This window comes from Ogataea haglerorum (assembly GCF_019207285.1).
Source record: "Ogataea haglerorum isolate 81-453-3 chromosome Unknown 81-453-3_NODE_11_length_416158_cov_97.210077, whole genome shotgun sequence".
NCBI classification, from domain to species: Eukaryota; Fungi; Ascomycota; class Pichiomycetes; order Pichiales; family Pichiaceae; genus Ogataea; species Ogataea haglerorum.
The window spans coordinates 207,497-230,115 of record NW_025065161.1 but is presented as its reverse complement, the minus strand read 5'-3'; the positions used below and the strand labels follow the sequence as shown (position 1 = coordinate 230,115).

General features: G+C 51.4%; 13 protein-coding genes across 13 annotated transcripts; 8 read left to right on the top strand and 5 right to left on the bottom strand.

Moving 5' to 3' along the window:
• Positions 1-42: 42 nt before the first annotated feature.
• KL911_003996 (uncharacterized protein) lies at positions 43-2,037 on the bottom strand (the record flags this gene model as incomplete). Its single annotated transcript, XM_043199237.1, has 1 exon — positions 43-2,037. The coding sequence occupies one exon, from the start codon at positions 2,035-2,037 to the stop codon at positions 43-45; it is 1,995 nt and encodes a 664-aa protein (XP_043053265.1).
• Positions 2,038-2,093: 56 nt separating this feature from the next.
• KL911_003995 (uncharacterized protein) lies at positions 2,094-3,849 on the top strand (the record flags this gene model as incomplete). The annotated part of the gene is made up of 2 exons (XM_043199236.1): positions 2,094-2,315; positions 2,545-3,849. 2 exons carry the CDS (start codon positions 2,094-2,096, stop codon positions 3,847-3,849), a joined length of 1,527 nt encoding a protein of 508 aa, XP_043053264.1.
• Positions 3,850-4,066: 217 nt separating this feature from the next.
• On the top strand, positions 4,067-4,906 carry KL911_003994 (uncharacterized protein; the record flags this gene model as incomplete). The annotated part of the gene is made up of 1 exon (XM_043199235.1): positions 4,067-4,906. The coding sequence occupies one exon, from the start codon at positions 4,067-4,069 to the stop codon at positions 4,904-4,906; it is 840 nt and encodes a 279-aa protein (XP_043053263.1).
• Positions 4,907-4,956: 50 nt separating this feature from the next.
• KL911_003993 (uncharacterized protein) lies at positions 4,957-5,706 on the bottom strand (the record flags this gene model as incomplete). The annotated part of the gene is made up of 1 exon (XM_043199234.1): positions 4,957-5,706. One exon carries the CDS (start codon positions 5,704-5,706, stop codon positions 4,957-4,959), a length of 750 nt encoding a protein of 249 aa, XP_043053262.1.
• Positions 5,707-5,989: 283 nt separating this feature from the next.
• KL911_003992 (DNA-directed RNA polymerase II subunit RPB2) lies at positions 5,990-9,817 on the top strand (the record flags this gene model as incomplete). Its single annotated transcript, XM_043199233.1, has 1 exon — positions 5,990-9,817. One exon carries the CDS (start codon positions 5,990-5,992, stop codon positions 9,815-9,817), a length of 3,828 nt encoding a protein of 1,275 aa, XP_043053261.1.
• A 119-nt stretch (positions 9,818-9,936) lies between these two features.
• KL911_003991 (uncharacterized protein) lies at positions 9,937-10,675 on the bottom strand (the record flags this gene model as incomplete). Its single annotated transcript, XM_043199232.1, has 2 exons — positions 9,937-10,424; positions 10,615-10,675. The coding sequence occupies 2 exons, from the start codon at positions 10,673-10,675 to the stop codon at positions 9,937-9,939; spliced, it is 549 nt and encodes a 182-aa protein (XP_043053260.1).
• A 41-nt stretch (positions 10,676-10,716) lies between these two features.
• KL911_003990 (uncharacterized protein) lies at positions 10,717-11,941 on the top strand (the record flags this gene model as incomplete). Its single annotated transcript, XM_043199231.1, has 2 exons — positions 10,717-11,011; positions 11,337-11,941. The coding sequence occupies 2 exons, from the start codon at positions 10,717-10,719 to the stop codon at positions 11,939-11,941; spliced, it is 900 nt and encodes a 299-aa protein (XP_043053259.1).
• A 177-nt stretch (positions 11,942-12,118) lies between these two features.
• On the bottom strand, positions 12,119-12,367 carry KL911_003989 (uncharacterized protein; the record flags this gene model as incomplete). Its single annotated transcript, XM_043199229.1, has 1 exon — positions 12,119-12,367. The coding sequence occupies one exon, from the start codon at positions 12,365-12,367 to the stop codon at positions 12,119-12,121; it is 249 nt and encodes an 82-aa protein (XP_043053258.1).
• Positions 12,368-12,794: 427 nt separating this feature from the next.
• Positions 12,795-13,769, bottom strand: KL911_003988 (uncharacterized protein; the record flags this gene model as incomplete). Its single annotated transcript, XM_043199228.1, has 1 exon — positions 12,795-13,769. One exon carries the CDS (start codon positions 13,767-13,769, stop codon positions 12,795-12,797), a length of 975 nt encoding a protein of 324 aa, XP_043053257.1.
• A 497-nt stretch (positions 13,770-14,266) lies between these two features.
• Positions 14,267-15,490, top strand: KL911_003987 (uncharacterized protein; the record flags this gene model as incomplete). Its single annotated transcript, XM_043199227.1, has 2 exons — positions 14,267-14,306; positions 14,451-15,490. 2 exons carry the CDS (start codon positions 14,267-14,269, stop codon positions 15,488-15,490), a joined length of 1,080 nt encoding a protein of 359 aa, XP_043053256.1.
• A 74-nt stretch (positions 15,491-15,564) lies between these two features.
• On the top strand, positions 15,565-19,473 carry KL911_003986 (uncharacterized protein; the record flags this gene model as incomplete). The annotated part of the gene is made up of 1 exon (XM_043199226.1): positions 15,565-19,473. The coding sequence occupies one exon, from the start codon at positions 15,565-15,567 to the stop codon at positions 19,471-19,473; it is 3,909 nt and encodes a 1,302-aa protein (XP_043053255.1).
• Positions 19,474-19,540: 67 nt separating this feature from the next.
• KL911_003985 (uncharacterized protein) lies at positions 19,541-21,361 on the top strand (the record flags this gene model as incomplete). Its single annotated transcript, XM_043199225.1, has 1 exon — positions 19,541-21,361. The coding sequence occupies one exon, from the start codon at positions 19,541-19,543 to the stop codon at positions 21,359-21,361; it is 1,821 nt and encodes a 606-aa protein (XP_043053254.1).
• Positions 21,362-21,445: 84 nt separating this feature from the next.
• Positions 21,446-22,612, top strand: KL911_003984 (uncharacterized protein; the record flags this gene model as incomplete). The annotated part of the gene is made up of 1 exon (XM_043199224.1): positions 21,446-22,612. One exon carries the CDS (start codon positions 21,446-21,448, stop codon positions 22,610-22,612), a length of 1,167 nt encoding a protein of 388 aa, XP_043053253.1.
• Between the last annotated feature and the right edge of the window lie 7 nt (positions 22,613-22,619).

Sequence of the window (22,619 nt, the reverse complement as noted above, 5' to 3'; positions counted from 1 at the left end):
TTTTCACACGCTTGGAAAAGCTGTACGTCCTTCCGTGTCTCCTTAGAATCTGGCAAGTCCGGTCTCCTCGTAAGTTCCGAGTCTGAAGTTTGGAATCGTCATGTCCAGGTCGGAGCCAGAGTAGCCCAGGTCTTCAGCAACGAGAGTGGCAGCCTTCTCACCGATGGTCAATGCAGTGGAGTAGGTGTTGCAGCCAACGTTGTCGGGACAGATAGAAAGGTCTGCAACCTTGAGGTTCTGGACTCCGTAAACGTTCAGTCTGGCGTCCAGAACACCTCCCTTAGGAGCAATTTTGCTGCCCTCTCTTGGGGCCATCGAGCAGGTACCCAGGCAGTGCCAGGTGGTCTCTGTGTGCTCCTTGATGTAGTTGACGATGGCCTCGTCGTCCTCCTCGGAGTACTCGATGTCGGAGTGCAGCTGGACCTGGTTCGAGGTCACGTGGAACTCGTTCTTAGGCGTAGGCTTGCCGATAGGAACGGTCCACGAGCCGTGGTACAGGTTGGCAGTGAGGTGGTTAGGGCCGGCGTACGCGTTGCACGTCTCGAGGTCCAGGTCTCTGGCTCTGGCTGGCGAATCGACCTTGAAGAGTGGGTGGTGCGAGGTGACCTCTCCGGCAAAGCTCTCCATCCTTCTGGCCGTCTCTCTGGACTTCTTGTAGGCCCAGACCATAGGCCACAGGTCTCTTTCGTCGTTGAGGAAGCCGGTGTCGAAATCAGGAGCGTCGTATGGGTTTGCCGAGGTGACTCTCACAAATCCTCTGGAGAATGGGTACTCCAGGAAGTGGAACATGGTCATGAACTTGCCGTTAGGGATCTTGGTGTGGTCTCCAAAGAAGCCGGAGATGACAGAGTAGTGCATCAGAGGCTTGTCTGGCTTATTCTCGAAGTATTCGGCGTAGCCGCGTCTGAAGTCCTCGTCGGCGGTAGCCAGCTCCTCCTCGGTCGGTCTGATCTTGACTCCGGCCTCGATACCGTTGGTGGTCAGCGGACCGTCCTTGTTGGAGTACCACTGGTCGAAAGCGGCCTTCTGGGCAACCGGGTCGCCCCTGACAAAGTCGTCAAACGTAGGAACGTCCGGCTTGACGTAGTAGGGCGTGAAGAAACAGTAGTGGTCCTGGAAGTTCTCACCCACACCTGGCAGGTCGACAATTGGCTTGATTCCCACGGACCTCAGGTGGTGGGCCGCACCGATACCGGAGCGCTGGAGCACCAGAGGCGACGAGATGGTGCCGCACGAGATCACGATCTGCTTTCTGGCCCTGAAGGTCCTGGAGACCGGCTTCTTAGGGTTCAGAGGCTTGATTGGCACCGTTTTCACGGCCACAGCCTTGCCGTCCTCGATGATCACCTTGTCGCACTTGGTGGACGTGATGAGGAACAGGCTCTGCTTGTTTCTCATGGTTGGGTGGACGTACGCGTGCGCAGAGTCGGATCTTCTGCCCAGGTCTCTGTTGATCCACTTGAGCCAGTGCTCTGCACCGTGCGATGTCTTGAAGTCCTCCAGGTCGTCCATGACAGGGATTCCTTGCGACTCGGCTGCTCTCAGGAAGTCCTGGCACGTAGGATACGTGTAGTTTCCGAAGGAGACCTTGATTGGGCCGTCGAACCCGTGCAGGTCTCTGTTGTTGCAAGGACGCTGGTAGGTTTCCATTTTCTTGATCAGCGGCAGCAGCTCGTCCGTGCTCCATCCCTCGGACTCCCAGTCGTCGTAGTCGGAGGCCGAGGCTCTCGTGTACATCAGGAAATTGATGGAGGAGCCTCCTCCGAGGATGTTAGCGCAGGGAACGATCGCCCTTCTGCCGTTCAAGGCCTTCGACGGTCTGGACGAGTAGAAGGTGGCCGTCTTGGAGTCGAGTCTCATGTTTCTAGGATACACCCCGGGCAGGTAGACCCACGGGTTGTTGATGTTGTTCTCGCCGCCCTCGATCAGGGCAACGGTTAGGTTCTGGTCGTCGAGGTTGGCGAGTCTGCCGGCAATGCAGCAGCCGGTGGAACCTCCACCAACAACAATGATATCGAATTCGTCAGGAATGGCCATTTTGTTTTTGTACTTTGGTTGATGGCTCCACCGTCCACTGGTGGCACTATTTATAGATGGCCCGTGTGGGGACGGCTGGTGCACTTAGCGACAGCGCTGACCCCATCTGTGATCAGGTAGGGCAAAAACTGGGGATGCCGGAGTCACTGCACGGTAGCATAAGAAAAGCAGGTTTTGGCGGACTCACCCGCAGTTGCACTGTGGAGAAACTGACACTCCGACACCGCTGCTGCTGGAACGAGTTTCTGGTAGCAGGCGCAGCAGCCAGAGCGAGGGCCGTCCGCTTAGGCAAAGTCACGTTGTAGGCTACGCCCGAGAAGGGAGCCTCGCAGGACGCTCTCCAGCTGTGTCCTAAAGCGATGAAGTTAGGTTGCGGCTGCAGAACCCCCTCAGTTGCCAGATTCACGAGTTTTACGCGACGGCTAGAGCGAGTGGTGCATTTTCGGAGGCGGTGCAAGGATGCAGGGACCCCGTACAGGTGCGGCAACAATTAATTAGCACGCCCAGCGCAGGAAGCCAGCCCCGATGACTAGTCGCTACAGAGTGGAGTACGCGCTCAAGGAGCACCGTCGCGACGGGCTCATAGAGTGGATCAAAGGCCTGCTGGCCACGCCGTTCGTCCTGTACGCGGTGAAGAGCAACGGCATCTCCGCCGTGGACGACCTCATGGTGAACTCTGAGGCAAAACGCCGCTACGCAGAAATCTTCCACGACCTCGAACTCCTCATCGACGACAACATCGAAATGACCAGAGCAGGCACCCCGGAATTGTCTCGACTCGTGCAGCTGGTTCCGAGCGTCGGCAACTTTTTCACGAGACTGCCTCTGGAAAAGGCCTTCTACATCGAGGACGAGCGCCGCGCCATCAGCAAGCGGCGCCTGGTGGCGCCCTCCTTCAACGACGTCCGGCTCATCCTCAACACGGCCCAGCTCTTGGAGATGTCGCGCTTCTTTCACTCCAAGACCATCCGAGATCGCAAGCTGCAGCTCATTACCTTCGATGGTGACATCACACTGTACGACGACGGCAAAAATTTCGACGCAGAGTCGCCAATTTTACCCCACCTCATCGGACTAATGGCCAAAGATCTCTATGTGGGTATCGTCACCGCGGCCGGCTACAGCGACGCGAACAAGTACTACGAGCGTCTCAAGGGCCTTATCGACGCCGTCCAGACGTCCCCGCTGCTGAAAAGCCACCAGAGAGAAAACCTGCTCATCATGGGCGGCGAGGCCAATTATCTCTTCCGCTACAGTAACGAGGAGCAGAGACTGCGATTCTACTCCAAGGACAGGTGGCTGCTCGAGAACATGCTCAACTGGTCCGAGGAGGACATTCGCCTCACCCTGGACTTTGCACAGGACGTCCTGAACGACCTGGTTCACAAACTGGGCGCGCCAGCCACCGTGGTGCGCAAGGAACGGGCCGTTGGCCTGGTCCCGCTGCCAGGCTACAAACTGATCCGCGAGCAGCTCGAGGAGATTGTTCTGCGCGTGGACAAACGCCTCAGGCAGTTCCCGACCGCCAAGAAGATCCGCTGGTGCGCCTTCAACGGCGGCTCAGACATCTGGGTCGACATTGGCGATAAAGCGTACGGTGTGAGGGTGCTCCAAAAATTTATCAGCTCCAACGATAAGATCGACGTCAAGGCCGAAAACACCCTGCACGTCGGCGACCAGTTCAACTCGCTCGGGTCAAACGACTACGCCAGCCGCACCGCGGCAACCACGTGCTGGGTCTCGAGCCCCGACGAGACGAAGAACCTGCTCATAGACCTCATTAAGTACATCGACGACTGGGCCACCTACTGATTACGTCAGCGCACGTCATGGGGGTAAACTGATAGATAAAAAATAAAAAAACTCAGTTTAATTAATTCCGTTTTCACAGTGGAGAAAGTTGAGTAAATCTGTTTGGTCCTGCATATTGCTATGGTTAACAGTCTGTGATTAGGACTGTTGATTTTTGCTTTTCAGGCCGTACCCAATTCAAAGCCTCCACACCGAATTTGCTATCGACAATCAGACCATGTTCCGGGTACTGTTTGCTGTGATCGGCGTCTGGGTGTCATACTTGTATCCATTGGTGGAATCTTTCAAGCTGCTAACCAACATCGACCAGTCACGACACCCCATTGTTTTACCGCCACAGAGTCAGTTCCAAAGATGGTTCGTGTACTGGCTTGTCCTCGCCGTTTGCACGCTGGTTATATCAAACAGGGTGGTGAGCACTGTGCTCAGTTTCGTTCCATTCAGCTCGCTGGTGATCCTGTACTTGCGGATCTGGCTGGTTTTTCCGCTGGTTTCCGTGGACTCCTCGGGCACCAGCGTCACAGGCTCGTACATTCTCTACCACCACTATCTCAAGAACTGGCTGGTGCTGCTGAACCACTATCTTGGCGACCTCAAGACCACCGACGTGGCCACTTACGGCGCCGACCTCTACAACAGAGTCATTGACCAATACGTGCCCAGATACCAGTTTCTCAAGCTCAATGTGGCGTCCAAACAGGATAAGTCTACGGTTGAGGTGATGAACGAGCTGTGGCGTTCCTCTGGCTGGCGAGCTCCATCCGCCGGTCAGAATGTGGCGGACTACTATCCGCAGCTTCTACTCTCGTCGCTGATTTCGCCCATCAAGAGTATGCTGATCAATGAGCACCGAGACGTGCGGGAGGAGTACGATGTTGTCAATAAAGACGAACTGCACAGCGCGAACGCAAGCACCACGAGTTTGCCGCGGCTCCAGGAGCGCAACTCGTCGGCATCGCTGCGGAAGATGACTCCGTCGGGCACGGATCCCCAAAACAGACGCCCGTCGTGGGGATTTGGCTGGAAATCCAGAAACAGCTCTTTTGCGAATGAATAGTCACGATTCTGATTTCAAGCTTTTATTATGTTGAATTTATATGTACAGGGTTATAGCTGGATATGTTGGGAAATGAATTCTTCTGTTCTGAACTCTTTCTCCTGGAGACTGGCCTTCTCTTTGAGGTTTCTCATCTGTCTCTCGACGGTTTTAGGGACAAAGTTCATCGGCTGCGGATGTCTGTCTATGATGCCTCCGAAAGCCTTGGAAGGCTTGAGCTTGTCCGACCCAACAGCTGTGCTCTTTTCCGTTTGGTATGCGTCCCTCTGTTCAATGAAATCGGCCTGCTGCTTGAAGAACTCTGTTTCTTCGGGCCACACAAATGGGTCGATCAGATCCACAGTCATTTTCTTCTTTTGCGGCAGTCTGCGTCTAGAACTGAATTGCATACCCATCGGATAGTCCCATTTTGCTGGCGTCAAAGCGACGGTCACATTCAAAACTCGCAGGCCGTACAGATGGTACAAGTAGTCTCTCAGGTCCAGCTTGTTAAAAGACTTAGGAACCAGAAACTTGGCCTGGTATGGAGTCTGTTTCGCGTTGGGACGTAATAGAGTGACTCTCGCCGATGGGAAATACAGCTTCTTCGCACCCACGGTGAAATGTGGCTCGTCGTTCTCGATCGCTTCCTTTACCAATTGGACAATTCTTTTGGATTTCTTTGCGCGCTCCTCCCTTGGAACGGTTGGCTTTCTCTTCTGAGCGAAAGGACGGGGGCGGCCCATGATTATGGTCCGCTGCGACTGCACAAGCGTGCGCTCGAAAAGGCTGCTTCTGGCCGCTTTTAATCGTGCAAACATAGCGACAAAAAGGTTTGGGAAAAAATACTCGATATTGACCCCGTTGAAAAATCCCAGCTCGTTTTTATCGCCGGGTAATTTTAGGAGGATGCTTGTGTTCGTTGAAGAAAAAAAACTTGAAGGCGAATACTCCTAGATAAACATCTTGTTTTCTGGTAAACACTTTGTCTGAATCGTTGGAAAGTGATCGCATCCACCGAGTCAAGTGCGCATTGAATTTGGAAACGTTTGAGAGATATTTCCAGCAATTGGTATTCAATAAAGTGTATTTTTCATCATAAACATGTCTTTCAACGAAGGTATGTATGACGTTCCAGAATACGAGATGATCACGACGGAAGACTGTTGGACGGTCATCTCGTCGTTCTTCGAGGAAAAGGGTCTTGTCTCGCAGCAGTTGGACTCGTTCGAAGAGTTTATCGAGTCGTCTATTCAGGAACTGGTTCTTGAAGATAAAAAATTGATCCTCGATCAGCCAGCACAGCACATCACAGAGGATGACGACGTGAACAGAAGATACGAGATTACATTTGGAGACATTTTTCTTTCGAAGCCTTCTCAGACCGAAGCTGATGGTACCACCAGTACTCTTCTTCCGCAGGAAGCGAGACTGAGAAACCTCACCTACTCGGCTCCCTTGTACGTTGAGATGAAAAAAATGGTGAAGGAAAGTATAGATGACGATGATGTGGTTACCACGCAAGTTGTCTGGTATCGAGAGGGCGAGATCACCAGATACAGAAACGGCGAGATCGAGCAGGACGAAATGGTCATTATGCCCCCTAACTTTGACGATGACAGCGACGATGTCATAGAAGAGAGACACGGCATTAAGGTGCATCGTTCTGGTGCAGAGTCACAAACGATTTTCATAGGTAAGGTGCCTATCATGTTGAAGTCCAAGTTCTGTTCTCTTTATGGTCTTTCGGAGGACGAGCTATACGAAATCAGAGAATGTCCATTCGATATGGGAGGATACTTCATCATCAACGGTTCCGAGAAGGTTTTGATTGCCCAGGAGAGGTCCGCCGCCAATATTGTGCAAGTTTTCAAGAAGTCTCCTCCATCTCCAGTCTCTCACGTTGCTGAGCTCAGGTCCGCGCTGGAGAAAGGTTCAAGACTCATTTCCTCCATTCAGGTCAAGCTTGCCAGAGGAGGCGCTTCCAACTTCAAGAGCGGTGGTGTGGGGAGATCGATTAAGGCTACCCTTCCGTATATCAAGGCTGACATTCCGATCGTGATTGTGTTTAGAGCTTTGGGAGTGATTGAGGACGGAGACATTTTGCAGCATATTTGTTACGATGAGAACGACTGGCAGATGCTTGAGATGTTGAAGCCTTGTATTGAAGAAGGATTCCTGATCCAATCGCAGGAAGTCGCCCTGGATTACATCGGAAGAAGAGGAAACTCGATTGGTATCAAGAAAGAGAGACGTATCCAATACGCCAAGGACATTTTGCAGCGTGAATTTCTCCCGCACATTTCGCAAGATTCTGGTTACGAAACCAACAAAGCTTACTTCCTTGGTTACATTGTCAACAGACTGCTACTGTGCGCTTTAGAAAGGAAAGAACCAGATGACAGAGATCATTTCGGTAAAAAAAGATTGGACCTTGCTGGTCCGTTGCTAGCCAACTTGTTCAGAATCCTCTTCAGAAAGTTGTCCAGAGACATTTACAGATACATGCAGAGATGTATTGAGAGAGGCGACGACTTTAACATTGTCAGTGCTGTGAAGTCCAACACCATCACCTCTGGTCTCAAGTACTCTCTCGCTACCGGAAACTGGGGAGAGCAGAAGAAGGCCATGAGCAGCAGAGCTGGTGTTTCTCAGGTGTTGAACAGATACACGTACTCTTCGACACTATCGCATTTAAGAAGAACGAACACGCCTATTGGAAGAGACGGTAAGTTAGCCAAGCCACGTCAATTGCATAATACACACTGGGGTCTCGTTTGTCCTGCCGAGACTCCTGAAGGACAGGCCTGTGGTCTGGTGAAGAACTTGTCGTTAATGGCCTGTGCCTCAGTCGGTTCCGCTTCCGAGCCTATCACTTACTTGCTGGAAGAGTGGGGGTTGGAGCCGTTGTCTGACTACGAGCCACAGGAGCATAAGAACGCAACGAGAGTGTTTTTGAACGGAAATTGGGTCGGAACGCACAGAGACCCTGCCATGCTGGTTGAAACTATGAGACAACTCAGAAGAAGTGGTACCATCTCTCCAGAGGTCTCTTTAATTAGGGACATTAGAGAGAGAGAGTTCAAGATCTTTACTGATGCAGGAAGAATCTATAGACCTCTGTTCATTGTCGACAACGATCCTGATAGCGAGCACAAGGGTGAATTGAAGCTGACGAAAGAGCACTGTCGCAAGATTCTGGAAAGAGAAGTGGAAGAGATCGTGCAGGATGAGGAATTTGACGATGAGGGCCAGCCCTTGGGTCCTGTCCAGAGAGTATTTGGTTGGGACTCCCTGCTGAGCAACGGCATTATCGAGTATCTTGATGCCGAGGAGGAGGAAACGGTTTTGATCGCCATGTCTCCAGAAGACCTGATTTCCTCTGCCAGCGCAGAAGTGCAGAAGGCCGAACGTGACTTGGATCCAGCAAAGAGAATCAAGAACGTTGTGAAGGCCCACTCCTTTACCCACTGCGAGATTCATCCGTCGATGATTCTCGGCGTTGCCGCCTCGATCATTCCGTTCCCAGACCACAACCAGTCTCCAAGAAACACATACCAGTCTGCTATGGGTAAGCAGGCTATGGGAGTGTTCTTGACGAACTACAGTGTCAGAATGGACACTATGGCGAATATCTTGTACTATCCGCAAAAACCACTGGCAAAGACGCAGTCTATGGAGTACCTGAAGTTCAGAGAGCTTCCTGCTGGACAGAACGCCATTGTGGCCATTGCATGCTACTCTGGTTACAACCAGGAAGACTCGATGATTATGAACCAATCGTCTATTGATCGTGGTTTGTTCAGATCGCTCTTTTTCAGATCCTACATGGATCAGGAGAGAAGAAGCGGTATTTCTGTGGTGGAGGAGTTTGAAAAGCCAATGCGTTCCAGCACTCTGGGCTTCAAACAGGGCACCTACGAAAAGCTGGATGATGACGGACTAATTGCTCCAGGGGTTCGTGTTTCCGGAGATGATATCATTATTGGAAAAACCGTTCCTATTCCGCCAGACACAGAGGAGCTCGGCCAAAGAACTAAATATCACACAAAGAGAGATGCCTCGACGCCACTGAGGACGACGGAGAGCGGAATCGTTGACCAGGTGCTTTTGACCACTAATGCCGAAGGCCTCAAGTTTGCCAAGGTCAGAATGAGAACCACCAAAGTGCCGCAGATCGGAGACAAGTTTGCCTCCAGACACGGCCAGAAGGGTACCATTGGTATCACGTATAGACACGAGGACATGCCTTTCACCGCACAAGGCATTGTTCCGGACCTGATCATCAACCCGCACGCCATTCCGTCTCGTATGACGGTCGCCCACCTGATCGAGTGTTTGCTGTCCAAGGTGGCCTCGATGAGAGGTTACGAAGGAGACGCCACGCCGTTCACGGATCTGACTGTGGACGCGGTGTCGAAACTTCTTAGAGAGAACGGCTACCAGAGCAGAGGTTTCGAGGTGATGTACAACGGACACACGGGTAAGAAGCTTATGGCGCAGGTGTTCTTTGGCCCTACCTACTACCAGAGACTGAGACACATGGTGGACGACAAGATCCACGCAAGAGCCAGAGGACCGTACCAGAACCTTACTCGGCAACCTATGGAGGGCAGAGCCAGAGACGGAGGACTCAGATTCGGAGAAATGGAGCGTGACTGTATGATTGCACACGGTGCTGCCGGGTTCCTGAAGGAGAGACTGATGGACTCGTCGGACGCTTTCAGAGTCCACATTTGTGGTATCTGTGGTTTGATGAGCGTCATTGCCAACTTGAAGAAAAATCAATTCGAGTGCAAGTCTTGTAAGAACAAGACCAACATTTACCAGATACACATCCCGTATGCCGCCAAGTTGTTGTTCCAGGAGCTGATGAGTATGAACATTGCGCCAAGACTGTACACGCAAAAGAGTGGAGTCACCACCAGATAATGCCACAGAGCTGACTCAAAAAGAATATAAAATATGTAAATTAAGATGGAGATGAAATTCAAACATTGTCAATATGTTAGTCGTATATACACAAGTAGCTATGCTGCGTGCTGGCCCAGTTATATTTTTTTCCCGGACATCTGCTTCTCGTACTCCTCCAGCAGCTTCGTCTTCTCCTCTAACTTCTTGACCTTTTCCAGGACAACCGGCTGTTGGTCGGCAAACGCAATCAGATTCTGTTTGTATGGGTGGTCCGAGCCGTCGTACACCTTCAGCCTGTTAAGTCTTGTCCATCTGTGTTTGTTTTTAGGTAGCATCTTGCTCACTGCTCTCCTGATCACCTCTCCGTATCCGTAATCCTTAATAATCTTTTTCATTGGAGTGGCCTTGCCCGATCCTGGCCGCGTGGAGTGCGACCAATACGTCTTATTATTGAGTTTGTTCCCCGTCACACGCAGAAACTGAGCGTTCGACACCACGACGTAGTCTCCAGCGTCCTGGGTCTCGTGCGGGATAGGCTTGTGTTTGCCTATCAAGGTGATTGCGATTTGCGATGCCAAGCGTCCGAGCGTTCTCTTGTCCGCGGCAAGGTCCACATGGTGCCAAACTCGGGCAAACCCAAGTCCTGTCTTGCCTATTTTGTTCGACATTTAACAAACACTCCTAAATTTTTTTTTCAATTCTCGTCCAAGTTTTCGCCAGCGAAAACAGCCGTGAAAAATAATTCAAAATAAATCCACCCAACCATGTTCTTTATAAAAGACCTCTCGCTCAATCTAACGCTCCATCCATCATACTTCGGCCCGCAGATGAACCAGTATCTGCAGCAGAAGCTGCTGACCGACGTCGAAGGAACATGTACGGGTCAATTTGGATATATCATCTGTGTTCTAGACAGCATGAGCATCGACGTGGGGAAGGGAAAAATTGTGCCCGGTCAACAGGGATACGCCGAGTTTGAAGTCAAGTACCGTGCAGTTGTCTGGAAACCGTTCAAGGGAGAAGTGGTCGACGCAATAGTCTCTTCGGTCAACAACATGGGATTCTTTGCCGACGTGGGGCCACTATCTGTTTTCATATCCAAACACCTGATTCCTAAAGACATGAAGTATACGCCATCGCACACTCCTCCGGCATACATTAGCGAGGACCAGGTCATCATGAAAGGCTCCAAGGTCAGAATAAAGATCATTGGTACGAGATCTGACGTCAACAGCATCAGCGCGATCGGAAGCATTAAGGAAGACTACCTGGGGCCTCTGTAGTGCGCCAGTGCGTTCCTTTGGCTCTTCGCGCTGTGATGTTCACGTTGCGGTCCTCTCACGTTTGTATACTAGTTTGGCACTATATTACAGTCTTTATCGGCACATCTCTACACCGGTTTATGGCTCCGCCTACATATAGGAAGGCCAATCAATAATTTATTAAAAAGATAATTTTAGTCCGAAAAGCTTATCATGTCAGCTACTATCAACCGTTCTTTGACCAACGTCAAGACCGTAAGTACATTGCGTGCTAGTTCTAACACCACAGGAACTTGAGTTTCTCGCAGAATCCAATGTGATCACCCAGAACCTGATGAATCACATACTGAACTCTCTGCCGGAAAAATATATAGAAGGAATGCCGCCTAAGGACGTGGGCGCCGCAGACAAGGCGGAGCCTGTCGCTCCGCCAGCTGCTCCGCCAGTCTATACCCAGTCTAGTCCTTCGCCAAGCCCAGCCGAGTACGCGGAGGCGCTGTATGACTACAAGCCTCAGCAGCCGGAAGATGTGGAGCTCAAAGCAGGAGACAAGATCACGGTGATTGACAAACTGAGCACGTCGTGGTGGAAAGGTACCGTCCGTGGTAAAACCGGAATGTTCCCTGCAAACTATGTCAGGCTAGTTGGATTGGCTCCGACCCCTGCTGCCACTCCTCAGCCATACCAGCAGCAGCCGATTTCCCCAATGTATGTTCCGCAACAGCAGCCTCAAGAATACACGCCAATGACCGTCGCTGAACAGCCCCAGGGAGGACAGCATAACGCCATGTTGAAAAAATTCGGGTCGAAACTGGGGAACGCAGCCATCTTTGGTGCCGGTGCTACAATAGGAAGTGACCTGGTCAACTCCATCTTCTGATAAGTTCTCTATGATTTCACTACTCGCTTTCCAAACCTCATATAGTGATTATCAAATACATACGTCGAATACGTACTGATTAGCATCTTCTAACTGTCTCTCAACAGTGCTGATGTTGGTATGGTGTTCCACTATAATACACACCCTCGTCTATGCTGGTACTCTTCTTCTCTATGCTTACTTTCTTCTGAATGCGCACCCCTCAGACAGCTTGGCCTTGCCTCCGGTTGGCGTGCACAGCACAGTGGTGCAGGAGTCGCAGGTGACGGCAGTTTGGGCGTGCGAGAAAACAGTGGTGATTTGCAAGCATCCTGGACACTTCACGTCCATGAAAAATGATCTTGGCTCTTGCACGAGGGTCTTGAGCTTGTGTTTCTTTGCCTCGGAAGCTGCGCTTGGGTGGAGCAAGTCTTGAACTAAAACCATGTTGAACGTTAATATCTAAAGGTGTGTGAAAAATTTTTGAATTCTTTCTGGACAGTGACTTGAAAAGGTTTCTTTTTTTTTCTGGAGCGAAAAGTAGCGTTACATAATCAATTAACAAATTGAAACTTTCTTAAAATATAGAACTAGAAAATAAAGTTAGACACTTGAGGGAAAAGTAGAGACGCCTACCCTGTGTTTTCTCACGTGACCCTGTTCGAATTTAGGTCCTAAGAATATTGCTACCTAAGTATATAGTGCCCGTATAGTTGATTACCCAACTGATTAACAACATTTCATTGACAAACTAAATCACAAATAGGTAATAAAAAGTATAAGTGGGCTTCGATGGAACTCATGACGGTGGCTGGCTCATTCCTGAACGATGAACATGTGGATTGCGACATAGTAAGCATCAAGCTTCTGATAATCATTTGGTAGGCTTCTTCTTGTTTTTCGGAGACTGGGCCCCTGGCGAAGGCTGTGTTCCGTATCCGTACTTCTTCTTTTCTGCCGGTTTGAGAATCTGGAAGGAGCAGAGTAAACTTTCGTCAACGCTCATCATGGCGCCAGCGTTATCGAATTCTCCGCAGTAGTTTGGAGCAGAAAATATGGTGACCAGCTGCCTTTTGCTGAAGAATTCGTATCCGTCTTCCACCACTTGATGCGCTCTACAGATGAGATCCATGTCATGTTTTTGTAGAAACCTCGAAACCACGTCTGGTCCAAAGGTGAAGGAGACGCCTCGATCGTTCTCACTCCATCCAGTTATATCTTTGTCTGGGTCGGACCACAGCAAGTCGCACAGCAGTCCCACATCTGGGATGTCTGTAGGTCTCATGACTCTTCTAATTTGCTCCATGGTGTTCAAATCTGGCGATAGTCCCCCATGCATCGTGAAGATCTTTTCATCGATGATAGCTGCAATAGGCAAACAGTTGAAACAATCTGTGAAGGTTTTCCAAAGTTTGATATTATAGCGTCTCTTACACTCATCGTAGAACCCGTAGATTCTGTTGATGGATGCACATTCGTGGTTGCCTCTAAGAATAAAGAAATTCTCTGGGTATTTGATCTTGTATGCTAGTAATAAACAGATTGTTTCTAATGATTGCTTTCCTCTATCAACGTAGTCTCCCAGGAATAGGTAGTTTGCCTCTGGCGGGAAGGCACCGTATTCAAACAGCCGCAGAAGGTCGTAATACTGCCCGTGAATATCGCCGCAAATCTTGATAGGAGCCTCAAGCTCAAGCAAAATAGGCTGTCTGATGAAAATTTCTCTCGCTTTGGTACATAGGTATCTGATCTCAAATTCGTGTAGTTGGACCTGCTTACCTGGTCTAGAACCTCTCACGTCGAGAAGTCTGTCGATAATGGACTCAATGTCTGCTTCTTGTTCGGCCATGGTTAGGTGGCGGAGGCGTTAACTGCAGTGACAAGAGGCGATGGCTTTAGCAAATACGTTTGTCAATGTATCAAACGCGTGGATTGACCGCAACGGACAAAAGGCTCGCTCGTTTGGATAAAGGTTGTTATTTTTTCCTTTTGTATCGGAACGTAGTGGCAACGCGTAAAAATAGTTACCCGCTGTTACTGATGGCTGTTAAAACTCGGACCACCGCTGTTGGAAGGTGGGTGGGATACGCAAGGGTCTCGAAAGAGTGATCTAAAACTGTTTTAACAAAAACAAAGCCCGCTCCGTTGCTATTTACTTGTTTTATTTTACAGCTTTCCCAATAAAATGGTCGTTGCAAAATTCGCCTTTCATCTCTCGGCCGGGTAACGTTGATATTTTTATACGGTGCGACTCCACGCGCTCCGGGTCGCCGGATCCATCCCCGGATACGCGCGCGTACCATCTTTCGTTCCCGCGTTTTCCTCCTGGCCTCTCCATTCCGCTCAATGGCCGGTGTCTCCACACCCAGCCCGCCATCAACGCCACGTCGCTTATCTTTTCTGTCCTGTCGTGTAATTTTCAACTAAATTTTTTATACTCTCGACATCCCCTCGATGCTGAGAAAAACGCTGAGTGGCTTGCCGTTTGCTCACCGTGCGTTCAGCGCACGTGCCGCGTGCCGCCAGGTAGAGTCTGGCGTGGATAATCAGTCGGAGCCTGCGGGAGCCACGATCATTCTTCCGCCCCTGTCTATAGCGGAGAGCTTTGAGAACGTGGGCATTCCTGGGCTGTTCAGTGAATCCGTACTTAAGGACATCTGGACCGTCCAGACTGCACGGAAGCTGGACGATTTGAAGTATGGAATATCCGAGTCGCCGCTGAGAAGCAGTCTGGAGTCCGCCTTTGTCGAATACAACTCGAGCAAGAACGTTTTTCTCAAGGGAAAGAAGACGTCTCCTGCCGACCTGATAGGGGAATTTGTCATGACGACTAATAACCCCACCATCGACAAGTACTACAAACTGTTGTCCAAGACGGCGAAAAAACCTACAGAGCAGTTTGTTTTCCAGAATGCCTCTGCCATCTACAACCTGTACTATTTCCTCTCGTCCCTCAAACCGAACCCAGACAACACAGTTGCCAAGGCCGGCGTCGACGAGCTCTACAAGACGCCAGACGTTTTTTCTGAGATCGAAAACGCTCCTCGTCCAGAGTTCGGGTCGCAGATCGAGGCCTCGTTCGGCTCTTTGCAAGAATTCAAGGCCCTTTTGCTGTCCACCGCAAAGGCAGTGAAAGGAAACGGATACACGTGGCTGGTGTACAAGTACAGACAGCCCGAATTGGGACAGGAAACAAGGGACCTGTCGAGATTCTCCTCGCTGGCGATCCTGAACACCTACAACCACGGCACGCCTCACCATTTCAGAGCAGGACAGATCTCGAACGCCAGGGCATTCAAGAAACAAAAATCGGAGTCGTCTGAACAGGACGACGGCTCCTTCAGCATGCACAAAATCGACATTCCTTCGCTGGAGCAGGCACAAGACACATACGAGCCGTTGAAGTACGTCTACGAGCCGCTCATGGCCATCGGAAACAACCCGTCTTTCTATCTGCGAGACTACGGTGTGTTTGGAAAGGCCAGGTACCTCGAAAATGTGTGGAATTGCATAGATTGGAGCGTGGTGGAGACCCGGTGGGCCAACAGAGCTCTCTCTTCAAGAAACTAATGTATATAGATTATGTCATGCAAGGAAAAAAAATTTAGAAAATATTGAGCTCTTGCGAACACTAACCGGCTCTAATGAAGAACCTAAGAATCCTCAACATTGGTCAGGTGGCGCCAGAGTCGCGGACGTACCCGGATCTGGAGGTCGTGGATTCCGTCTTCGACGCCGTGTCCGACTCTGTCACCATTGTGATGGGCTCTGAGGAAAGCCAGACGTTGGAGGTCCAGCAGTTCATGAAGACGGGCCAGGTCCACGTCCTTGCGTCAGTTCCCGTTCGCGAGTTTGACAAGATGGTATCTTTCGTTCACTTTGCGGACAGCTGCCAGCTCGTGGTCATCTTCGAACAGGGAGACATCATGAGTGCCGTGTACGACGCAGCAAGCCCCGATCCCGACTCCACGGTCGTCGAGATTGTTGGATCTATAGACAGCGGGATCAAGTGTGCGAGATGGTCGCCTGACGAGGAGACTCTGGCGGTTCTGACCGGGGAAAACAACCTGGTGCTGCTCACAAGGACATTTGAGCCGATTGCTGAGAAGTACCTGAACCCAAACGACGTGAACGCCAGCACGCAAGTTTCTGTTGGCTGGGGAAAGAAGGAGACGCAATTCAAGGGCAAAGGCGCGAAACAGCTGGAACGAGAGCGGCTGGCGCTGAAGAATGCCGGATTGAACATCGACAGCGACAATGCTATACTACACGATCCGACCGTCGCAGAGGTGCAACACGGCCACCTGTCGTCGTACGACACTTTCAAATGCGAAATTTCATGGCGTGGCGACAGCCAGTATCTCTCTTTAAGCTCCGTCGAGGAAGTCGAGCCAGGACACGAGCGCAGGGTGATCCGTGTTTATTCGCGCGACGGAGAGCTCGACTCCTGTTCTGAGGCAGTCGACGGCCAGGAGGAGCCGCTTTCGTGGAAGCCGCAGGGCTCTTTGATTGCCTCGACGCGCCGTCGGTTCGAGGAGGAAATAAATGAGCAGGTGCTGGAACTAATTTTTTTCGAGAGAAACGGATTGAGACACGGCGAATTCAACGCGCGGCTGGAAGAAAACACCCGAGTGCTGTCCCTGGACTGGTCGTGCAATAGCGAGATGCTAGCGTTCCGCCTTTTGGACCGTATCCAGGTCTGGACGACCAAAAACTACCATTGGTACCTGAAGGAGGAAATATACACTGCTGCCGGCGAGGAGATCCAGTTCATGAAATTTCACCCCGAAAACCCAATGAGGATCATGTTTGGCTCAAAAAAGAGAATAGAGATCGTCGACATGGCGTACGCGATGGGTCTGGGCCCAACGTGTCCGCCTACAGATGTCGGCATGGTTTTGGTAGCAGACGGAACAGAGTGCAAGATCACGCCGTTGGGCATGGCCAACGTTCCTCCGCCGGCCAGTCTGCGCGAGGTGTGGTCCGAGGAGAATTTGCTGGATGTTGCCTGCGCGCGCTCGAACTCGCTGTTTGCGCTTCTGAGCAACAACTGCGTGACTTTTGCTACCGTGGACTTGGAAAATATAGTTAGGGGCAGCGAGCCCAAAGTGCGCAGCGCCGTCACCAGGGACGCCTTCGCGGGCCCGCACGATCGTCCGCGGCAGGTGTGTTGTGCCGGCGACAATATGGCTGCCGTGCTGTTTGACACGGCGCGGTGTTCGAAAGTGGCCATTTTCGACGTCTCCAACGCTGACGAGCCGCTTCTGGCGTCTGTGGTGGACGCAGGCCCGCACAAGCCGGTTCTGGTGAAGCCGACCGTCGATTTCGAGCATCTCGCGTACGAAACGGCCGACGGGTCCGTGTATGTACTCGACCTCGGCACGTTCGAGGCGTCCAAGGTCACACAGTTTCCGCAGCTGTGCACGGATTTCTGGGTCACCGACGTTGACGACACGCGTGTCTGTTTTGGTCTTTCGTCCACCGGAAAGCTGTACGTCAATTCCCTGCTAGCTTGTTCCGGAGTCACGTCGTTTTTGGTCACCGAGTCTCATTTGTTGTACACGACGGCCAAACACCAGCTGAAATTCGTCCATCTGGACAGCAATATGGACCAGCAGCCGTTTTCTGAGGACGAAGACGACGAGAGAACTAGAATGATCGAGCGTGGTGCTCTCCTGGTGACAGCCATTCCGTCCAAAGCCAGCGTCGTGCTCCAGGCGCCGCGTGGCAACCTGGAGACGATCCATCCGCGGATCATGATTTTGACGGAAGTCAGACAGTTTATCAGGAACAGAAGGTATGCAGAAGCCTTTGTCGCGTGCCGCACGCACAGAATCGCGCTCGATATCCTTCACGACTACGACTCTGAGCTGTTTTTCAACAACGTGGAGCATTTCATCAAGGAGATCAAACGGCCCGACTATATCGAGCTGTTCATGTCTACGCTACTAGAAGAGGATGTTGTTGAGACAAAGTACAAGGAAACAGAGAAATCTGCCTCGTCGCTGTTCGAGCAGCTGCGGGTGTCGAACTATGTCAAGCCCCGGGGCAAGGAAAAAATTAGCAAGATCTGCGAGGCCATTCTGACAGTTCTGCTCACTCCACCGTACAAGAGCAAGTACTTGCAGACGATCATCACAGCCTACGCCTGCCAGCATCCTCCAAAGACCAAGCAGGCTCTGGAGCTGATTGGCACGTTCAAGAACGAGTCCGAGACCGAAAAAACCGTGCAGCACCTGTGTTTCCTGCTGGACGTCAACATGCTGTACGACGAGGCGCTGGGCATCTACAATGTGCCGCTCGCGCTGGTTATAGCCCAGCAGTCTCAAAAGGACCCGAAGGAGTATTTGCCGTTTTTGCAGAACCTACATGTGCAACCGGAGCTACGCAAAAAATTCATGATCGACAGCTACCTCAAGAAATACGAAAAGGCGCTCGACTCGCTGGTGCAGATCTCACCGGAGGACTCGCCAGACGTCGACGCCGAGATCGTCGATTTTGTCGTCGAACACAGTCTCTACACGCACGCCCTGGGTTTGTACAGATACAAGAAAGACAAGTTCGACGCCATAATGAGGGCGTACGCCGATTATTTGCACGAAAACAGAGAGTATGCGGACGCAGCTCTGGCATACGAAACGTTGTCGCAGACACAGCAGGCCTTGGAGAACTACGTGCTAGCCAGAAACTGGCAGCAGGCAGTCACTCTGGCTCTCCATGATAAACAGCTTCTCACAGACACCTGCACCCGTTTGGTCTCCTTGCTGACCGACAACCACGAATACTCGGCCGCGGCCTATCTGGAGCTCAAGTTCCTTGACAATATTGAGGAGGCGCTCAAATTGTACTGCAAAAACCACCAGTATGAGCAGGCCATCATGTTGTGCTACCAGGAAAACAGAAAAGAGTTGGTCGAGTCCGTGGTCGACCCGGCTCTTGGAGAGGGTTTCGGTGTGATTGCCGAGCTGCTTGCAGACTGCAAGGGCCAGATCAACTCGCAGCTGGGCAGACTTAGAGAGCTGCGGTCGAAAAAGCAAGAGGACCCATTCGCCTACTACGGCGAGATGGGCGAGACAGATGCACCAGACAACGTCTCCATAGCTGCGTCTGAGACGTCCACCAGAGAGTCGTTCTTCACCAGATACACAGGAAAGACGCAGGGAACGGCCAAAACGGGAGCTTCTCGCAGAACAGCCAAGAACAGGAGAAGAGAGGAGCGGAAAAAGGCCAGGGGTAAGAAGGGAACCATTTACGAGGAGGAGTACCTGGTCAACTCTATTGGCAGGCTGGTTGAAAGACTGAACCAGACCGAGCCTGAGGCGCTGAGACTGATCGAGGGTCTTGTGAGGCGGTCAATGATGGCGCAGGCGTACGAGATCCAGAAAAACTTTGTCGAGGTCAGAGAGCTGCTGAAGTCTCACGTACAGGAAATCTACAACATCAGCGAGAAGGACCGCGAGCGGATAGACGACAACGGCATGGTGTATCTTGTTCCTGAGATCCCGGTGCCGGAAATCAAGAGCTTCCCGAAACGCAGGCTCTTGGACTACTAGTGGTGCAAGGATGCGCTCGCTAGGAGAAGTTCAATTTTGTAATAAAATATAAACTAACTTTTGTCGTATGAGTGCTCCTTTTCTGTCGCTATCGGAGGTTGCCGATGGATATTTGGTGACGAGCGTGGCACGTGGCAGCCAGTCGCACGCGCTGCTGGTGACCAACTCGGGCACAATTGAGCTTGTTGACGCGGAAAAGCATGCAGTTGACAAGAATTCGCAGCCTATCTCAGGTATAATCGGCCTCATCCATCTACACAGCTGTCATTATCTGCTGGTTGTCACTGAGGCCTCAGAGATGGGCCAAGTGTATGGTGGCAAGAAGGTGTTCAAAATGACCTCGTTCAAGATGCTCCCGCTGAGCCCTACCAAGTACCACGTTGACGAAGACGAGAGCAAGTACATGAAGTTGCTGGAGTCCCATCTCCAGTCTGCCTCGCTGTTGTTCTCGTACGACTACGACCTGACGAAGCCGTTTGTCAAACAGGGCGAAAAGGGCTACGATCCAGAGTTTATGTGGAACTACTTTGTGTCGCAGGATCTTATCAAGGTTGCAAATCAGTTTGTGCTGCCGATGATCTACGGATACGCGAAGTTTGTGCACACAACTGTGAACATGAAGCCGGTCACGTTTGGCGTGATCACGAGGCGGTCGCGTATGAGGGCCGGCACGCGGTATTTCCGCCGTGGAATCGACTCCGAGGGCAATGTTGCCAATTTCAATGAGACAGAGCAAATTCTGGCTGTTCACACTCCAGAGGGTGACAAAGTGTACACCTATCTGCAGACCAGAGGCTCTGTCCCAGTGTATTGGGCAGAGATGAACAATCTTAGATACAAGCCGAACCTGCTGCTCGGGCAGACAGACTATACGCCTACAAGGCAGCATTTCAGCCACATGATTGAAAAGTACGGCACCACGTACCTGGTGAATCTCGTGAACCAAAAGGGCTACGAGGAGCCTGTCAAGTTGGCATATGAGAACGCTGTGACTGCGCTGAACGACCCGAACCTGAAATACACCTACTTTGACTTCCACCACGAGTGCAAAAATATGAGGTGGTACCGTGTCAAGCTTCTGATCGACCATTTGAGAGAAATAGGTCTGTCGCCGCAAGACTTCTCTGTGGTTAACGTTTCGGAGAAGTTTGTGGTCCAGCGCAAACAGGGCCACACAGTGAGAACTAACTGTATGGACTGTCTCGATAGAACCAACGTGGTGCAGTCCACGCTGGGCAGATTCTTTTTGCAGCAGCAGCTGATTGAGAGCGGCGTGATAAGCGGCGCAGAGGACTGGGAAAAGGTGGACCCTAAGTTCAACTTTTTGTTCATGAATATTTGGGCTGACAACGCAGACGTCGTGTCGAAGTCGTACTCCGGAACCGGTGCTCTGAAGACAGATTTCACCAGAACGGGCCGCAGAACGAAATTGGGCGCCCTGAACGATCTCGTCAATTCCATCACAAGATACATCAAAAACAACTACAGAGACGGTCCCAGACAGGACGGCTACGATCTGTTTCTTGGCAACATCCTGCCGTACGAGATGGCTACGTCGCCGTTCCAGGACCTCAGACCAGCGTACACCCAGTCCATCCCTTACGTACTTCTGGCTTCCATTTCTCTGCTGGTGATCACCTCGATCTATCCGAACAGCTCGCTTTCTCCGTTCAAGCGTTTCATCCTGAACGGGTTCCTGGTGACTGTTGCTGCGCTCTCGCTCAAGTACATCTTTGACAACGGAGTGCAGTACGTCAACTGGCCTAGGCTGTGCAGTCTAGATTATCTTAGCACTAGAGAGGTCCTGAACGACGGCAAGTTCGACGGCATTGTCTTCGAGAAGTCAGACCTGTACGACAAGTTCTCGGAGGTTGCAAAGAAGGAGTAGAAGATATATACACTAAGTCGGTTTCGGGCTGTGCAAGATTCGATATTTTTCAGATGAATTAATTATCTGTGACTCTTCGGCATTATGTCACTGGAGAGAAAAGAGCCAAACTATTTTGGAGCGGGGCCTGCCCTGCTCCCAACCAGCGTCCTGCAACAAGCCGCCCAGGACCTGATCAACTTCCAAGGAATTGGCCTTGGTGCCGGAGAAATCAGCCATCGCTCGTCTGCCGGTTCCAATATTACAGAGAGCGCTCGTCAGCACCTGGTCGAATTGCTGGACATCCCGGACACCCACGAGGTTTTCTTTCTGCAAGGAGGCGGAACAACTGGTTTTTCGTCTATTGCAACTAATCTCACAGCCTCGTTCGCCAAGAAGACCGGTCGGAAGGGCAGACCTGCCTACGTCGTCACTGGAAGCTGGTCGAAAAAAGCTGCCGAGGAGGCTGCCAGACTGGGCTTCGGTCCGGACATCGTGCTGGATTCAAAGAAGGTCGACGGCAAGTTTGGCACGATTCCAAGCACCGACAAGTGGAGCATACCTGAGGATCTGTCCAACACCTCGTACCTCTACTTCTGTGACAACGAGACCGTCAACGGCGTCGAGTTCCCGGAATTCCCATTTGACAAGTTCCCAGGCGTCGAGATCGTGACAGACATGTCCTCGAACTTCTTGTCCAAAAAGGTGGACGTTTCCAAGTACGGGTGTATCTTTGCAGGTGCGCAGAAAAACGTTGGTCTGGCCGGGATCACGGTCTATATTATCAAAAAGAGCCTTCTTGACTACCCAACTGATGAGGAGCTGACCAAGCTGAACATCCCTTTGAGCCCTATCGCGTTCGACTTCCCAACTGTGGTCAAGAACAAGTCGGCATACAACACCATCCCAACGTTCACCGTTCACATCGTGGACCTTGTCTTGCAGCACCTGATCCAGAAAGGCGGTCTTGAAGTCCAGCAGAAGACCAACGAGCAGAAGGCCAGGCTTCTGTACGAGGCTCTGGAAGAGTTCCCTAGCGTGTTCAAGCTTGCTGTGGAGAAGCCGGTGAGGTCGAAAATGAACGTGGTGTTCACGCTGGCTGACGGCTCCGACGCCGAGTTCCTCAAGGCTGCGGAAGAAAAAGAGCTCACGGGTTTGAAGGGCCACCGGTCTGTTGGCGGCATGCGTGCTTCTCTATACAACGCCGTGTCGCTGGAGAGCGTCAAGCTGCTATGCGACTTTGTGAGAGCGTACGGTGCACAACACGCCTAGTCTGTCT